This window comes from Chiloscyllium plagiosum, unplaced genomic scaffold (genome assembly GCF_037043375.1).
Source record: "Chiloscyllium plagiosum isolate Xiang-an unplaced genomic scaffold, Cpla_swu_hap1 HiC_scaffold_10, whole genome shotgun sequence".
In the NCBI taxonomy this organism is placed as follows: Eukaryota; Metazoa; Chordata; class Chondrichthyes; order Orectolobiformes; family Hemiscylliidae; genus Chiloscyllium; species Chiloscyllium plagiosum.
The window spans coordinates 32,003,205-32,021,072 of record NW_028270148.1 but is presented as its reverse complement, the minus strand read 5'-3'; the positions used below and the strand labels follow the sequence as shown (position 1 = coordinate 32,021,072).

General features: G+C 42.0%; 1 protein-coding gene across 1 annotated transcript in view; it reads left to right on the top strand.

Annotated features, from left to right (window-relative positions):
• LOC122552715 (stonin-1-like) overlaps nt 1–12,643 on the top strand; it is a 113,407-nt gene extending 100,764 nt beyond the window's left edge. Inside the window, exon 11 of the mRNA XM_087990996.1 lies at nt 12,536–12,643. Within this exon, the coding sequence (XP_087847122.1) occupies nt 12,536–12,643 (108 nt within the window). The remainder of the gene's footprint in view (nt 1–12,535) is intronic.
• The last annotated feature ends 5,225 nt before the right edge of the window (nt 12,644–17,868 follow it).

Sequence of the window (17,868 nt, the reverse complement as noted above, 5' to 3'; positions counted from 1 at the left end):
AGCCCCAAGTGTCTCAGTCTATCCTCATACGATCTTCCTTCCATACCAGGCAACATCCTGGTAAACCTCCTCTGCACCCGTTCCAGTGCCTCCACATCCTTCCTATAGTATGGCGACCAAAACTGCACACAATATTCCAGATGCGGCCGCACCAGAGTTTTATACAACTGCATCATGACCTCAGGACTCCGGAACTCAATTCCTCTACCAATAAAAGCCAGTACGCCATATGCCTTCCTCACCGCACTATTTACCTGGGTGGCAACTTTCAGAGATCTGTGTACATGGACACCAAGATCCCTCTGCTCATCCACACTACCAAGTATCCGACCATTAGCCCAGTACCCCATCTTTTTGTTATTCTTCCCAAAGTGAATCACCTCACATTTAGCTACATTGAATTCCATTTGCCACCTTTCTGCCCAGCTCTGCAGCTTCTCTATATCCTGCTGTAACCTGCCACATCCTTCCTCACTGTCAACAACTCCTCCGACTTTCGTATCATCCGCAAACTTGCTCACCCAACCTTCTAACCCCTCTTCCAGGTCATTTATAAAAATGACAAACAGCAATGGTCCCAAAACAGATCCTTGCGGAACACCGCTAGTGACGGCACTCCATGAAGAAACTTTGCCATCAACTACTACCCTCTGTCTTCTTCCATCCAGCCAATTCCTAATCCAAACCTCCAACTCACCCTCAATGCCATATCTCCGTATTTTCTGCAGTAGCCTACCATGGGGAACCTTATCAAACGCCTTACTAAAATCCATATATACCACATCTACCGCTTTCCCCTCATCAACCTCCTTCGTCACCTTTTCAAAGAATTCAATAAGGTTTGTGAGGCACGACCTGCCCTTCACAAAACCATGCTGACTATCCTTGATCACATTATTCCTATCCAGATGTGCATAAATCCTATCCCTTACAATTCTCTCTAAGACTTTGCCCACAACAGAAGTGAGACTCACCGGCCTATAGTTACTAGGGTTATCCCTACTCCCCTTTTTGAACAAGGGAACCACATTTGCTATCCTCCAGTCTTCTGGCACTACTCCTGTAGACAAAGAGGACATAAAAATCAAGGCCAATGGCTCTGCAATCTCCTCCCTTGCTTCCCAGAGAATCCTAGGATAAATGCCATCAGGCCCAGGGGACTTATCTATTTTCACCTTTTCCAGGATTTCCAACACCTCTTCTCTACATACCTCAAAGCCATCCATTCTACTTATTTGTGACTCAGTATTCACATCGACGACAATGCCCTGTTCCTGAGTAAATACTGAAGAAAAGTATTCATTCAGTGTCTCCCCAATCTCTTCCGCCTCCACACGCAACTTCCCACTACTATCCTTGACTGGACCTATTCCTACCCTAGTCATTCTTTTATTCCTAACATACCTATAGAAAGCCTTAGGGTTTTCCCTAATCCTACCGACTAAGGACCTTTCATGTCCCCTCCTTGCTGCTCTTAACTCTCTCTTCAGGTCCTTCCTGGCTACCCTATAACTCTCAATCGCCCCAATTGAACCTTCACGTCTCATCTTGAGATAGGCCGCCCTCTTTCATTTAACAAGGGATTCCAATTCCTTATTAAACCACGGCTCCCTCGCACGACCCTTTCCTCCCTGCCTGACAGGTACATAATTATCAAGGACACTCAATAGTTGCTCCTTGAACAAGCTCCACATATCATTTACACTCTTGCCTTGGAGTCTACTTTTCCAGGCCACACATCCTAAGTCATGCCTCACCGCATCATAATTTCCCTGACCCCAGCTATAACTCTTGCCCTGTAGTACACACTTATCCCTCTCCATCACGAGAGTAAAAATCACCGAATTATGGTCACTATCCCCAAAGTGCTCACCTACCTCTAATTCTAACACCTGGCCTGGTTCGTTACCCAGAACCAAATCCAGTATGGCCTCACCTCTTGTTGGCCTGTCTACATATTGTGTCAGGAAACTCTCCTGCACACATTGAACAAACACTGACCCATCTAACGAACTTGAGCTATAGCTTTCCCAATCAATATCAGGAAAGTTAAAGTCCCCCATAACCACCACCCTATTACTGTCACTCATCTCCTGAATCACCTTCCCTATCCTTTCTTCTACGTTTCTAGGACTATTGGGAGGCCTGTAAAAGACTCCTAACAGGGTGACCTCACCTTTCCTATTCCGAACCTCAGCCCAAACTACCTCAGATGGCAAGTCCTCATCCATCGTCCTTTCCACCACTGTAATACTATCTTTGACAAGCAATGCCACACCTCCCCCTCTTTTACCCCCACCTCTGACCCTACTAAAACATTTAAATCCTGGAACCTGCAACAGCCAATCCTGTCCCTGTTCTAGCCATGTCTCCGTAATAGCCACAACATCGAAGTCCCAGGTACCAACCCACGCTGCAAGTTCACCTACCTTATTTCGTATACTTCTTGCATTGAAGTATACACACTTCAAGCCACTTTCCTGTTTACAGACACCCTCCTTGGAAATTGATGCCATGTTCCTAACCTCCCTACACTCCTGGCCCTGCACCCTGAAGCTACAATCTGGGTTCCCATGCCCCTGCAGAGTTAGTTTAAACCCCCCCCAAGAGCACTAGCAAACCTCCCCCCAAGGATACTGGTGCCCCTCAGGTTCAGGTGTAGACCATCCTGTTTATAGAGGTCCCACCGTCCCCAGAAAGAACCCCAGTTATCCAAATACCGGAATCCCTCCCTCCTGCACCATCCCTGTAGCCACGCATTTAAGTGTTCTCTTTCCCTATTCCTCGAATCTCTATCACGTGGCACGGGTAACAAACTAGAGACAACAACTCTGTTCGTTCTAACTCTGAGCTTCCAACCTAGCTCCCTGAAAGCCTGTCTAACATCCTCGGCACTCCTCCTACCTATGTCGTTGGTGCCAATATGGACCACGACTTCGGGCTGCTCCCCCTCCCCCTCCAGGACCCGGAAAACACGATCAGAGACATCACGTACCCTTGCACCTGGGAGGCAACATACCAATCGTGAGTCTCTCTCGTTCCCACAAAACCGCCTATCTGTGCCCCTAACTATCGAGTCCCCAATTACTACTGCTCTGCTCTTCTTCACCCTTCCCTTCTGAGTAACGGGGACAGGCTCCGTGCCAGAGACCTGAGCCCCGTTACTTACCCCTGGTAAGTCATCCCCCCCACAAGTATCCAAAACGGTATACTTGTTCTTGAGGGGAATGGCCGCAGGGGGTCCCTGCACTGGCTGCTTCCTCCCAGTCCCCCTCACTGTCACCCATCTATCTGCCATCTTTGGAGTTACTACTTCCCTATAACTCTGATCTATGACCCCCTCTGCCTCCCGAATGATCCGAAGTTCATCCAACTCCAGCTCCAGTTCCCTAACACGGTCTTGGAGGAGCTGGAGATGGGTGCACTTCCTGCAAGTGTAATCGGCAGGGACGTCGATGGCATCCCTCACCTCATACATGTTGCAGGAGGAACATTGCACTGCCTTCACTGCCATCCCTCTAAAGCTAACTTTTATTTTTAAAAAAACTGGGTCTAAAGAATACAACAAGCAAAATTCAGCACTTACCTACTTACCACAACAGGTGTTATTATTAGGTTAGAGGAAGAGGGCGGGTGGGAGGCACTACCCGTGTAGTGCCTCGGGTTCCTCTCCTTCTATTCTTGCTTGTCTGAAAATAGATAATATCTTCCTAATTAACCAATAAATTTGTTGAATTCATAAGATTCAGATAATGGGATGAGTAGCAATGAAAGGAATAGAATTAGTTCTTACTACTTAAGCATAGATTCTAACCAGTCAAAGGTTGTGAATGGATAGTACACGAACAGTCTCTGGCTATGTCTGTCATTATTTATGTGATTAGAAATTTGTCTGAACTTCTTGATGTCATTAATTGCAACTTTCAAACTGAAGTTTGAGCAATTTTAAGTCACTAATTACAATGAGATGAATAAAAAATGTCTCTTTGTGGTGTGAGAAATGTTTGGTTGGTGGTCTACAAAATAGTTCATTGGGCACAATGGATTAGAACTCAAGGCAGTACTGCTGATGTTAGAATGATGCTTGTATTATGAAATCATAAAACAGTTTTATGAATTAGTAAAAAGGTCGTATGGATAATACACTGATTCAAAATGTCATAGTCCTGTTGACTTTCTGATGTCTGGTTCGCATACAAAATATTTCAGTAAGAATGAATATTGCAGAAGTTAATGATTCGGAGATGCCGGTGTTGGACTGGGGTGTACAAAGTTAAAAATCACACAACACCAGGTTATAGTACAAAAGGTTTAATTGGAAGCACACTAGCTTTTGGAGCGATGAAGGAACGTCACTCCGAAAGCTAGTGTGCTTCCACTTAAACCTGTTGGACTATAACCTGATGTTGTGTGATTTTTAGCAGAAGTTAATGGTATGCTTGATCTTCAGTAAATAGAAGAAACACCCTGTCAACATACATGGATTATGTGCCACAGTACATTGTACTAATTCTTCTTATGGTATTCTATCACTTGACTGACTTCACTGTGATCAAGAAATAGCAGCTTCTTTACGCAATTATATTAATTAGTTAACTACAAGAACCAGATTTTGTAATGTTGGATCACTGGCAGTGAGTTTTCTTGCTACTGAAATAATACCCTAGATTATACATTTAAGGCTAGAGTTTTATACCACTTGTAAATGCAAGAATACTGCCACTGATTCAATTTCATAGCGACTAGGGACATTGCAGAAGGAGCAGTTTGGCTTGAAGTTTTGCTCGTGTATCCGACAGAGTCGGGAAGATCCCTGGCTCCACAAACCTGACTCCGAAGTGATGTAACTTTTCTTCCTGGGTAGGGGTGTTAATGAAATGCAAGTGCTCTATTATTAGAAAAAATTCAGAGACCATTTGGGCTGCTGGGTGTAGAAGTGGGCTGCCTGAAAGACTGCCGTTGGTGCTCCAGAACTTTGCCCCAGCTGTGAAACAAAATAAAACATAATCAGTACTCAGCTCTTATATATTCAACATGCCTCATCCATACCACCTCATACACCACGCTGAACCCTCATTGTTACCCATATCCTCACGTCATGCCCTCAACCCACCAACCCCATAGCCTTCATATTGTCCATATTAAGCTGTACCCTACTTTCCACTGCCAACAGACTCTTACACTCCTTCCATGCTATGTTATGTCCCTCCACAACACAGACTATGCCAAGATATGCCCTGCTACTCAACACTATAATCCATTATAGCCCCTATGGCAACTTTATGCCATCCTATATCCTCCACCCACTATCATTTGACAATCAGCTCTCCATGCTAACTCAAAGTGCCCACAATAGGCAGATTCAGGACCTATGTTGAGATCAAATAAATAAAAAGTCCAAAGTGTCTACTCATGACTCCACAATGTTTTTAAAAAGTCTCAACACTGATTAAAAAGTCTCAACACTCCCCTAACATAATATAGAAATAAGCATGTTTACTCATATCTCCACAAGGCAGAATTATGGTGCTGAAAAGGAGAGTTTTCTGCCCATTTGTGCCTGATACAATACTCCATCTTTGTTCTTGATATTTTTAATCAATCTGTTCAGAAATGTTATGATAAATGTGGAGAGCAAGTGAAACTGAGAAGTGGGTCTCCTGACCCAAAAGTAAGGGGCACTACCATTGCACTGTACGAATGCACGTCAAGAACTCAGCTGTCAATGAAAATGTGGTAATGATGTTTTTTAGAAATCAGCCATGCAGCACAAATCCAGACCTGGAGCTTATGTCAGCAGAATGAAATAGCAAGCACTGATTTTTTTTCTAAGTTGCAGATTGTTTCTTTTAACTACAGGGTGGAGACTTAATGCCCTTAGCAGTTTAACATTTCCTTGGATAGCTTGACAGTTTCACTTAGTTTATCCAATTTTTACCCACATTCACGTCTACCTTTAAATTTAAACAAAACTCCAGTACATTTAGAACTTATTTGCAAAGTTGTGCGATTTCCCCTCTAAGAACAATGGAAGCTACAACCAGTTCCTGTTTCTTTCACCACTGGCAAAAATTATATATAGTAGATTTACAGGCAGGACCTTTTAGAAAATGGGCTCCAGAACCATTTTGGCACTTTGGAGACCAACTCCATCGTTGTGAAAATTCAGGCTTTTTTCTGACCAGCATGCCAAGGGAGAAGACTTGCTTGGTGGCATCATTCTATCACAACAAAATTTAATGTAAATGCAGGACCAGATAAGTAGCAAATGAGAATGGATACTCTAGTCTGAAATGGGATGTTGGCAGTGTGTGTGTTCAAGTCACATTGGTGAGGAAAAGCTTTCCAAAACAAGTAGATAGCAGGCTGAGAGACAATCTGGTAGATGGAAATGAAGTCTTCCAGAGAAAGGATTCCAATGATCATAGTTCTTGGAAGGTGGGGAGACATTTTCCATGTGTGGTGATGATCACGAATGTACAGCCTGAAAGGATGATGAAGTCAGATTCAGTAGTAACTTTCAAAAGGAGATAGGACATATTGCAGTTTATGGGGAAGGGATGGTGGAGCTATATTAACTGGATATTGCTTAAAGAAATATAATGGGCTGAATAGCCTCTTGTGGCATCTCCTAACTTATTGAACATTAGCTCTATAATGCTCGTTCCTACTTTATCAACAGACGTTGTTTCCTCCTGTACTATTAAACTGGTTCCATCTAATGTCCAACCTCTCTTGATAAATTCAGTCTGTCTCTGTGCTGTGAAACTTCTGAAGCCCCGTGATATGTTGTCATTATTATTTGCTTTTCACCAGGATATCCAGTCCCACTGGAACTTTACCTGTATCATTTTTGGCTTCTCATTGAATGGCAGCCCGACCAAACCCTATCTACCAGCATAGTGCTCTATTTTGCTGAATCTGATCTGGCTTTCAATTATTTCACTTTGTTTCACTTTGAAAATATATCTAATGGTGAATGTGTCCCATTCCTGGTACTTTCCTTACTACCTTCAAGTAGGGAAAAAAAATCTCTCACACTTAATTGAAGTAAGCACAAGGTATTTTACCTGAAAAGCTGTGTTTGCGGCTTCAAACAATGAGGAAATTGGAAGGAAAAGAGCAGATGTTGCATTTTCTGCATATGCATGGGATGATGCTGGAAGCATTGGAAAAGTGGACCAGAGACTTTTCAAGCAAAATGTTGCTTTGCAGTTCTGATATTGGGATAGGATGTAGATGTGTTTTGTACTATTACACTGAAGTGATGAAAATTACGTAAGATGCTCCATTGAATGTGGAGGCTGAAGGGATAAAAGATCTTTCTACTGATGGAGGCATGAGAGCTGATAAATTTTAAACTGCAATCTCTCAGATTGCTAATTTTTTTTCAGCTGAGCTTTTCACTCTTCCCTGTTCCAGTTTTCAAAGCTTTTGCATTCACCACTCTTCTTCCTTATACGCAATGAATGAGGTTCTTTTATCCTTCATTCACCAAATTAATCACTATATCTATAAGATGCTTGTCCACTACATTCAGCATAATTTCATTGTCAAACACTTAGTGGTGTCCTTTTTGCTTTCCAGGCAGGCTATTCCTTTGTTCATTTTACTTTTAATGGAACAGTACTTCTGCATGAAATCATGTTAGATACAATGACCATCCATTTTTCTGTACCTCACTAAGGTGATGGATTGCCAATATTTCTTGCATATCAAGCAGAATTGTCTTGGACCTCTGCAGAATACCCGTCTAACCTATTTATTCTGGAGCTGTAAAGAAGTCAGTCTAAAGAGATTTGATAAATTTTGACAGGTCTGTTAGCAGTTGTGAAGAGAGAAACAGAGTTAACATCTTGAGACTCATCTTCAGTACTGTTCTCAAGGCTCAAAGCATTAAATCTATTCCTCTTTCCTCAGCTGCTGAGCTTCTCCAGATATTTCAATTTTTATTTCAGATTTCCAACATCTACAGTATTATGCTTTTGCTCTAAATTTAGACATTCTGTTGTTACTCTGAACTGTTGATTCTCTGAAGACTTGAAATTGAATCATTATATTTTAATATTTCAAAATGAATAAAAGCTAGAGCATTTTCTCCATTATAAAATTTATGATAAGCTTTAAATTTTAGAGTAGTGTTTTGAAACTGTCTTGAGCAGTCTTAAAGATGAACTCTGCAAAGTATTTGCATAGATTCCTTATGCCGTTTGCTGCAAAAATGCAGACATTTGTTTTTAATTTTTACCTCGCGCCCATGAATGAATGTCCAGAAAACAAATTCATTCCCATCAACCCTCCTCCTGCAATGTATTGGCTTTATAAATGTTTTTTGAGAGGTAGGAGTTCTGCCTGTTTCAGGGAGAGACACGGTCAAAACTGGCATTATTTATAGTTACAGCGAAATAAATCTACTTGTTGAAATAAAAATCCACCAACACTAGCTAGTAGAAGAATTTCAATACAATCAGTTTTTTTTGCTGATTGTATTGAAATTCCACATGTGTGCAACATATTCTTTGATCATCTTTCTGTGCCAAAACGTATTGCGTGTTGAGAACTTTAATAAAGTCAGGTGTATTGACTTGGTCAGTGTGACTTTGTATCTTTCTCAGGTTATTTTTCTTTCTTCTCATTGGCTTAGCAATAATTTCATTCTGTTGAAACTGGTTCTAAAAGTAAAATTGTTTATCCATGGAAAAGAATTAAACCCTGCACGTGTTCTGATTGAGACTTCCTTGCAGAAAGAGTAAGTGTGCTGAAGAGAAAGGAAGGGAGAGAAATAGTGAACTGAAAGGGAGAGAAAGAAGTAAGAACTAGAGATGGAGAGGAAAAAAATCCACAATGAATAAAGAACTTGTTTATAAATATGAATTTGCAGTGGTGATTAAGAAGGCATAGATTTAAGATCATTTGTAGGAGGGAATAGAGCATTCTTTTCCACTCAGAGGAAGAGAGTTCTGGAATTAATTGACTGAAAACTTGAAAGAGGCAGAAATCAAATTTAAGAAGTACTTAATATATAGTTGAAATGCCGTAACCTGCAATCTGGATCATAAACAGGAAAGTGGGATCTTTTACAGCTAGTACAGACATGATAAATCAAATAGGTGAAAGTGAGGACTGCAGATGCTGGAGATTAGAGTTGAGAATTTGGTGCTGAAAAAGCACAGCAGGTCAGACAGCATCAAAGGAGCAGGAGAATCGATGTTTCGGGCAAAAGCCCTTCATCAGGAATGAGTCTGTGAGCTGAGGGGGATGGTGAAATAAATGGGAGGGGGAGGGGGATGGGGCTGGGGGGAAGATAGCTGATAGTGCGCTACATAGATGGAGGTGGGGGTAATGGTGATGGGTCGGACAGGAGGGTGGAGCGGATAGGTGGGAAGGAAGATGGACAGGTCATTAGGACGGTACTGAGATAGATGGTTGAAACTGGAATAAGGTGGAAGGAGGGGAAATGAGGAAAGTGGTGAAATCCACATTGATGTTGTGAGGTTGGAGGGTCCCGAGGCGGAAGGTGAGGTGTTCTTCCTCCAGGTGTCGGGTGGTTAGGGAGTGGCAATGGGGGAGGCCCAGGACCTGCATGTCCTCGGCGGAGTGGGATGGGGAGTTAGAGTGTTCGGCCACGGGGTGGTGGGGTTGGTTGGTGTGGTTGTCCCAGAGATGTTCTCTGAAGTGCTGCGTGAGTAGGCGTCCTGTCTCCCCAATGTAGAGGAGACCGCATCCGGAGCAACGGCTACAGTAAATGACATGTGGAAGTGCAAGTAAAACTTTGGATGTGGAAGGCTCCTTTGGGGCCTTGAACGGAGGGAGAGGGGAGGTATGGACCCAGGTTTTGCAATTCCTGTAGTGGCAGCGGAAGATGCTGAGAGGGAGGGTGTGGGCCTGTCGAGCAGAGAATAGTCTTTATGGAAAGTGGATAGGGGTGGGGAGGGAAATATATTTCTGGTGGGGTCTGTTTGTAGGTGGCGGAAATGGTGGAAGATGATGCGATGTATACGGGGGTTGGTGGGTTGGAAGGTGAGGACTGGGGGGGGGGGTTCTGTCCTTATTATGGTTGGAGGGATGGGTTTAAGGGCAGAGGTGCGAGAAGTGGATGAGATATGCTGGAGGGCATCATCAACCATGTGGGAGGGGAAATTGTGGTCTTTAAAGAAGGAGGCCATCTGGTGTGTTCTGTGGTGGAACTGGTCCTGAGAGCAGATGTGGTGGAGGCAGAGGAATTGGGAATAAGGGATAGCATTTTTACAGGAGGCAGGATGGGAGGATGTGTAGTCCAGGTAGCTGTGCGAGTCAGTGAGTGTTGAGTCAGTCACCGTTGATGGAGATGGAGAAGGAAGGGAAATGAGGTGTTTGAGATGGTCTAGGTGAACTTAAGGGTGGAATGTGTTGATGAAGTTGATGTACTGTTCAACTTCCTCATGGGAGCACGAGATGGCGTTGATACAGTCATCAATGTAACAGAGGAAAAGGTGGGGAAATGGTGCCGGTGTAACTGCAGAAGATGGGCAGTTCCATGTAGCTGACAAACAGACAGGCATAGCTCGATCCCATGCGGGTGCCCATGGCTACCCCTTTCATCTGGAGAAAATGGGTGGATTCAAATAAGAAATTGAGGGAGAGGACCAGTTCTGTCAAATGAATGAGAGCATCAGTGGAAGGGTACTGATGGGGACGTCGGCAGAGGAAGAAACGGAGGGCTTAGAGGCTCTGGTCATGGTGATGTATAGGGACTGGATGTCCATGGTGAAGATGAGGCTTTGGGGGCCAGGGAAATTAAAGTCTTGGAGGAGGTGGAGGGCATGGATGGTGTCCAGAATGTATGTGGGGAGTTCCCGGACCAAGGGGGAGGGGGGGGGTGGCGGGGGAGGGTTTGGAGGTGGAGGATAGAACAGTATCAAGGTATGTGGAAATGAGTTCAGTTGGGCAGGAGGAGGCCGAGACGATGGGTAGGCTGGGGTAGTCAGGCTTGTAGATCTTGGGTAGGAGGTAGAACCGGGCAGTGTGGGTTCCCGAACTATGAGGTTGGAAGCTGTGGGTGGGAGATCCCCTGAGATGATGAGGTTGTGTACGGTCTGGGAGATGATGGTTTGGTGATGGGAGGTGACGTCCTGGTTGAGGGGGCAATAGGAGGTGGTGTCTTCGAGTTGGCCTCCTCCATCGCCACGCCCTAACCACCCGATGACTGGAGGAACAATGCCTCATCTTCTGCCTCAGGGCCCTCCAATCCCACGGCATCAATGTAGATTTCAGCAGTTTCCTCATTTCCCCTCCCCCACCTTATCCCAGTTCCAACCTTCCAACTTGGCACCGCCCTCATGACCGGTCCTACCTGTCCATCTTCCTTCCCACCTATCCACTCCATTCTCCTCTCCTACCAATCACCACTACCCCCGCCTCTATCTTCCTATCTCAGCTACCTTCCATCCCCCCAGCCCCACAACCCTCCCATTTTTCTCTGCACCCTCACAACCTCATTCCTGATTAAGGGCTTTTCCCCAAAACGTCGATTTTCCTGCTCCTCGGATGATGCCTGATCTGCTGTGCTTTTCCAGCACTACACACTTGATGATGATGAACCAAATAGCCTTCTTCTGTGCTGCAAATTTCTGAGATTGTATTTGAAGATTAAATTACCCCTCTTCATTGGAAAATATAACCATAAATATGTAAAGCTAGCAGTGTGATTTTTCAGAGTTCCTACAGTTACATGATTTCAACCAGTAAGACTGAATTGAGAACCTGCCATAATTGGCTTGCTTAAGTTCATCAAAATTGATTGGGTTGAAATAGTTGGAGTGAATCCTACTGCTTGGTTCAGTGTTAGTACTTGTCTTGGTTAGGAAATACTGATTTCACTTTGAGTATTTGATTGTATTTTCTGTCCTGATGCTTCATTATTCCGTTGCTAGAAATTCTGGGTTGTTAATGAGAGACTAAACTAAGGCCTCATCTGCCTGTTTACGTGGATGTAAAAGATACTGAGGATAAAAGGGTATTTTTCTGGCACAACCAATATTAATTGCACCACCTTGAAAACAGAATAGCTGGTCATTGCTGTTTGTGAAATGTTGTTATACATTAATTTGTTGCTATCGTTACCAACAGAATTGACTTCCAACAAAATGAAGTCATTTTGACACAGGATGGAGGTGTGAACAATTGTATGTAACTGTCAGTTTGTTCCTTCTTACTGACTTTAATTGCAATGTAAATTGCTCAGTTGTCAATCCTTTGTCAGAACACTGGATTTTGATAAAAGATCCATTCCTGTGATGTTAGCTTGTCTTTTCCAATTCATATTTTCATGGAGTTCTGTGTATTGTCAGATTTTAAAAAATTTGTTCCAAGGCAGTTTGTTCTTCCAACTTATTATGTTATTCCTATCTTCCAATGGTCCCTATATGAATCTGGCATTGTTATTCAGTTTACCTTTTTATGCTGATAGACAGTTTTATGGAAGTGATCATTGGCATCATTGATATGATGCACTGTATTTGACTACAATGGTGTGAGTGTTTTCTTTTTGTATTAGATTCACAGAAGTAAAAACAAGTGGAAATTTTATCTTAAAGATGGAATAATGACCTTCAATGGGCGGGATTATGTGTTCTCTAAAGCTGTCGGGGACGCAGAATGGTAGAAGTGAAAACGCTAACTTAAACAAGTGACCTAATCCGTTATATGAAACGTTTTCAAATGATTTGTGTGGATTGATGGCTTCTCACTGATGTGCCCAAGAACTAATTCATAACAAATGTTGGTACAAGTTATGCTTTGTTTTCATCGACTTTTCACGTATTTATGATATAATTCATCAGGATCTGTTATGATGTAAGTTCTTTCAAAAGGTATTGAACTGACTAATAATGATACTTAAAAAACTTGAAATGGAGTAAAGTTACTAATTACATGGCTAAATATAGTTTATTGCAGGAAACTTTAATTCTATTTTGAAAAATAAAATTATTATGCAAAATGTAACTCATAAAGAAGCAAAATGAAACTGCACACAAGCACAAGTGGAAAAATGTTGCCTACTATATAAAGTTTTTGTTCAGATTGGGCAGAAAACTCTTGAGTAATTACTTAATGGTCTATTTTTACCAGATGAACAACCGTTATGTAACACTAAATACTGATTATACCCAATAAATTGGTATTTTAATAATGGAAAGAAAATGCATAAAGGGAACATAGTGTGGGGCTCTGTTCCTTGCATATTTGGAGATAACTAGCAAGAATGTACTCTTTTTCAGACCAGTTCTACTGTCCCATGTACAACAGCCACTCACAGTAATATTCTTTTTGCCATACATCTGAAACCAATTTATTTTTCCATATGGTATACTGTTTTAGAAGGAAATCCACAACCCATCAAGGAGGTTTCCTCACTAAATATGTAAATGTTCATTGAAACTTTTACATGTAATGAAGTTTCTAGGAAATTTCATTTTGAGTGTCTGTGAATATTTGATATTTCTAAGGGTGGAAACCCTACTTTTTCAAATTAGCTATTTTCACTTGTCCACTCTTGCAGACAGAAAGGCACAAGTTAATGCCTGAGTTGGCTGCAAAAAAGATGGAAGCTAACAGTTAAAGTATGTTTTCCCTTTATTTTTTCAGTTTTATTTGCGGTTGTCTATTCTAAGTATTTTCACAATATGGCAAAGATTGGTATCTTGCTGATATGGTGTGACTCAAGGTTCCATTGTTCCAAAGCACCGCACATTATTGCTTTGTAATGCTGGGACATATATAGTTCGTAAAATCTTAGAATATGGTTGCATATTTTCTCTTAAATTTAAAACAAACAGTAGCTCAAATAAAAGTTTAAAATATAATTTGAGTTGGGATGCATGCATATAAATTGTATATAAAATCCCATGGTTTGTCTTTTTTCCCAAGTTCACAGATATTAATGTTTTCATTTTTTTATTTTGCTGTATTAGTTGAGAATCATTTGTAAATCATCCTAAAGAAACTCATTGGAGAATATGTTATGTATTTTTGTTCCATTTTAGTGAGCGATGTATTCAATATTCATTGTAACGAGTCTAATAAATACAGAAAATCTCCTGACTAAACTTATGAATGAAATTTGTTTTGAGTTGTGGTATTGCATTTCTTATCTGCTTAAATTTGAGTAAAGACAAACAGGCTGGGCAGTGGTGTGGATTAACACCCTTGGCTCTATTGTTGGGATAGGTCAATTCCAGCCCAAAGTAATCATAACATCTTGTCCATAAGTATTGACTGTTTGGTTTTGGACATTTAATTTGATCCAGTTCTTGGAGACCATGTACCATTTGTACTGTTATTGGCTTGATCCAATTTATTCAGTCTGCTGAAGGAGATGATTAACAATGGATAAAACATCCAAGAAGAAAATGTTCTGAAATTTGTCACTAACCTGCTGAATAATCTTGTGAATTTCAGTGAATCAATCTGTCTGACATTACAGCTAGCAGTGCTGGAGCCATAATGTTCTGTACAGCTCATAATGTATATTTATAGTTTAATTCTATTCTTAACCAGATAATCTTGTAGCTTTTTTATTCAAGTCTAATTTTTAAGGCAGTTAATTCCACATATCCTTATACAGTCAATGACAGGACTCTTAAAAAGCATTGCTGTAGAGAGGGATCTTGGAGTTTAAATGTATAGCTCCCTGAAAATGGCAACTCAAGTGAATAAGGTGGTAAAGAAGGCATATGGCATGCTTGCTTCATTGGTCAGGGCGTTGAGCATAGAAGTTGGCAAGTCATGTTACATCAACTACATTGGGAAAGATCTTTCACCTATTCTTTGATCTTGGCTGACGCTTGTTAATATTGTACTTTGTTCTTTGGTCAATTTAAGTTAAAGTTAGATTATTTCTTTTGTTCCTTTTTCTAGTCAATCTTTAGAGCCATAGGTTGCAGAATTGTTCAGTTCACTCTTCCCTAAACCACGAATTGCAGTATAAATAACATAGCCACTTGAATCTATGCAATAAAGTGACATTGAGCTGCACCAAGTAGTGGATGAACGTCATTGATAACAGGCTCTGACGAAGGCTATGTCCACATTTCCCTTTTTACAGCAGGCACTCATCTATCCTGTTAGCTTTCCTGCGGAAACATCTTAAGTAACAGAGTTAACCACTCAAAATGAAGGAGACTTCACCTGAGTTAGATAAAGTGACTGGGAATCAAGAGAGAATAATAGAGGAGAGTACCAGGGTTCACAAAATACTCTGGGATGCAGCTGGCAGTAACATAGAAAATAGTTTAATTAGTGAGAAGTGAGAAAGAAAGAAGTGAAGTCCAAAACACAGTTAACGTGCATACATGTAAATGCATGGAGTATGGTAAATAAGGTTGGGGAGTTACAGATGCAAATTAGCATGTGGAAATATGATATTGTGGCAAGACCTGGCTCAAGGAAGGTTAAGAATGGAAGTTAAATATTCCAGTGTATTAGTTATTCATTAAAGATTTTTAATAAAGGAACAAAAGCAGAAGGAATAGCAATATTGGTTAATGAGGACAATGCAGTTCTGGAGACATGATGTCACAGGCAATTTGGTTAGAGCTAAGGAATTAAAAAAAAAGTTAATTGCATTTTTCTTTCAGTGTAGTCTATAGACCACTGACTCGTGGAAAGGATGTACAGGAACAAATCCTGTAGGGAAATTTCTGAGAAATGCCAACCTTATAGAATAGCTACAAAGGGGGACTTAAATTAGCGAAATACAAACTAGGACACTGATAATGTAAGGTGCAGCAAAGGGCAAGTGTTTCCTAGGTTGTGTTTGGGAAAGTTTCCTACGCAGTTTAAGTCTAGTCCTATCAAGTAAGGACTGGTTCGTTCGATGGTGTAGGTGATTTTTCTCTGCTCTGCGTAATTCCTGTGTTACAGTGTGTTTTGGCTCGTTGAAATAATGTTCCAATGCATCTTCGTTTGTGGATGTTGGGATGATTGGGACGAAGCTGCATCATGTACCCAATGAACACAGTCCTCCGATTTCTCAGCAATAAACCCAAACAAGCAGACAAAACACATCCAGAAACCCTAACCACTCTCCCCTACATCAAAGACATCTCAGAAATGACTGCTAGACTACTCAGACCCCTTGGCATCATGGTAGCCCACGAACCCACCAACACACTAAAACAGCAGCTAATGACCTTGAAAGACCCTATACAGACAACAAGCAAAACTAATGTCATTTACCAAATACTATGCAAGAACTGTAACAAACACTACATTGGACAAACAGGCAGAAAACTGGCCACAAGGATACATGAATATCAAGTAGCCACAAAATGACATGACCCTGTCTCACTAGTATACTTACATATAGATAAGGAAGGACACCACTTCCACTGGGGCAACACCTCCATCCTAGGACAAGCCAAACAAAGACACTCCCAAGAATTCCTAGAAGCATGGCATTCCGACCGGAGCTCTATCAACAACACATCAAGTTAGACCCCATCTACCAACCCCTGAGCAAAAGAACAAGGCATGACATCACCAACCCAAAGAAACCCAAACATATAAATATAAAGCAGGAATTATCAGCAGTGCTTTGCCCGGAGGCCCACTGAAGATGTTACCAAGTAGGGTGACAAAATGTCTGGAAATGAACATTCCAGCTCAGCGAGCAAGCCTACATCCAGTGTCTAATGGATCACACAGTAGACAGGTTACCCAAAGGCCACCTGATGCCCTCTGTACAAACTAAACAATGAGTGGATCTATGTGTGGAGTTAGGGTTGGTGGATATCTGGAGACGTCTCCACCCTACAGGTGATGATTTTACGTTTTCCAATCCACACAGATGTCACACCAGGACTGATTTTTATTTTTCTGACCTCCATGGCAACCCTGGACTTGGTAGCATCTTATACAATTGGTAATATTACCATCTCTGAACACGCTCCAGTGTACCTGTTGGTTAAGATTAAGGCCGCTATATTGGGCCCCGAGGCACTGGCAAATGGATCCCTTTATCCTTAAGGAGAATAGGTTAGTTGAGTAATTTTCTAAGGAATTTAGGGCATTCCTTGATATTAATTCAGGCTCAGTTCGTAGCCCATCTGTCCTTTGGGAAAATGCCAAAGCCTATGCCAAGGGGTTAGTTATTTCCTATCTGCCAGTAGGAAGCGGCAGAAGGGCGAATAGCAACATCTCCTCTAAGCACGGTTGAAGGCAGCAGAGAAGGCTTAGTTTGACAGGCCCTCGTTGGCCAAGCTACAGAGGATTATGGCGCTGCAGTCTGCATTGAATTCTGTGCTCTCACAGACAGCAAAGAAGGAGCTTATTTTTGCAAAACAAAGGCTATATGAGCATGGTAACAAAATGAGCAAGTACCTAGCATATCTCGCCAGGAAAAGGAGTGCCCCTCGAGCCATTGGGTCAGCTAGGGAAGGGTCTGGGAGGCTAACATGATTCCACAAAGATTAATGCGGCATTCCAGAGATTTAACTCTGTATTATGCCAATCTGAGGGTTGTGAGGAGGGTGAGGCCAAAATGGAGTCCTTTTTCATGATCTGGAGCTCCCGCGCGTGACCCCCAAACAAGAATCTTTTCTCAATGCCCCCTTATCAGAGCAAGAGGTGCAGGAGGCTGTGAAGCTGTTTCAGAGTGGAAAGGCGCCCAGTCCTGATGGACTTCTCAGCAAATTCTATAGGGAATTTATAAGCATACAGAGTCATGGAGTCGCAGAGATGTACAGCATGGAAACAGACCCTTCTGTCCAACCCGTCCATGCCGACCAGATATCCCAACCCAATCTAGTCCCACCTGCCAGCACCTGTCACATATCCCTCCAAACCCTTCCTATCCATGTACCCATCCGAATGCCTTTTAAATGTTGC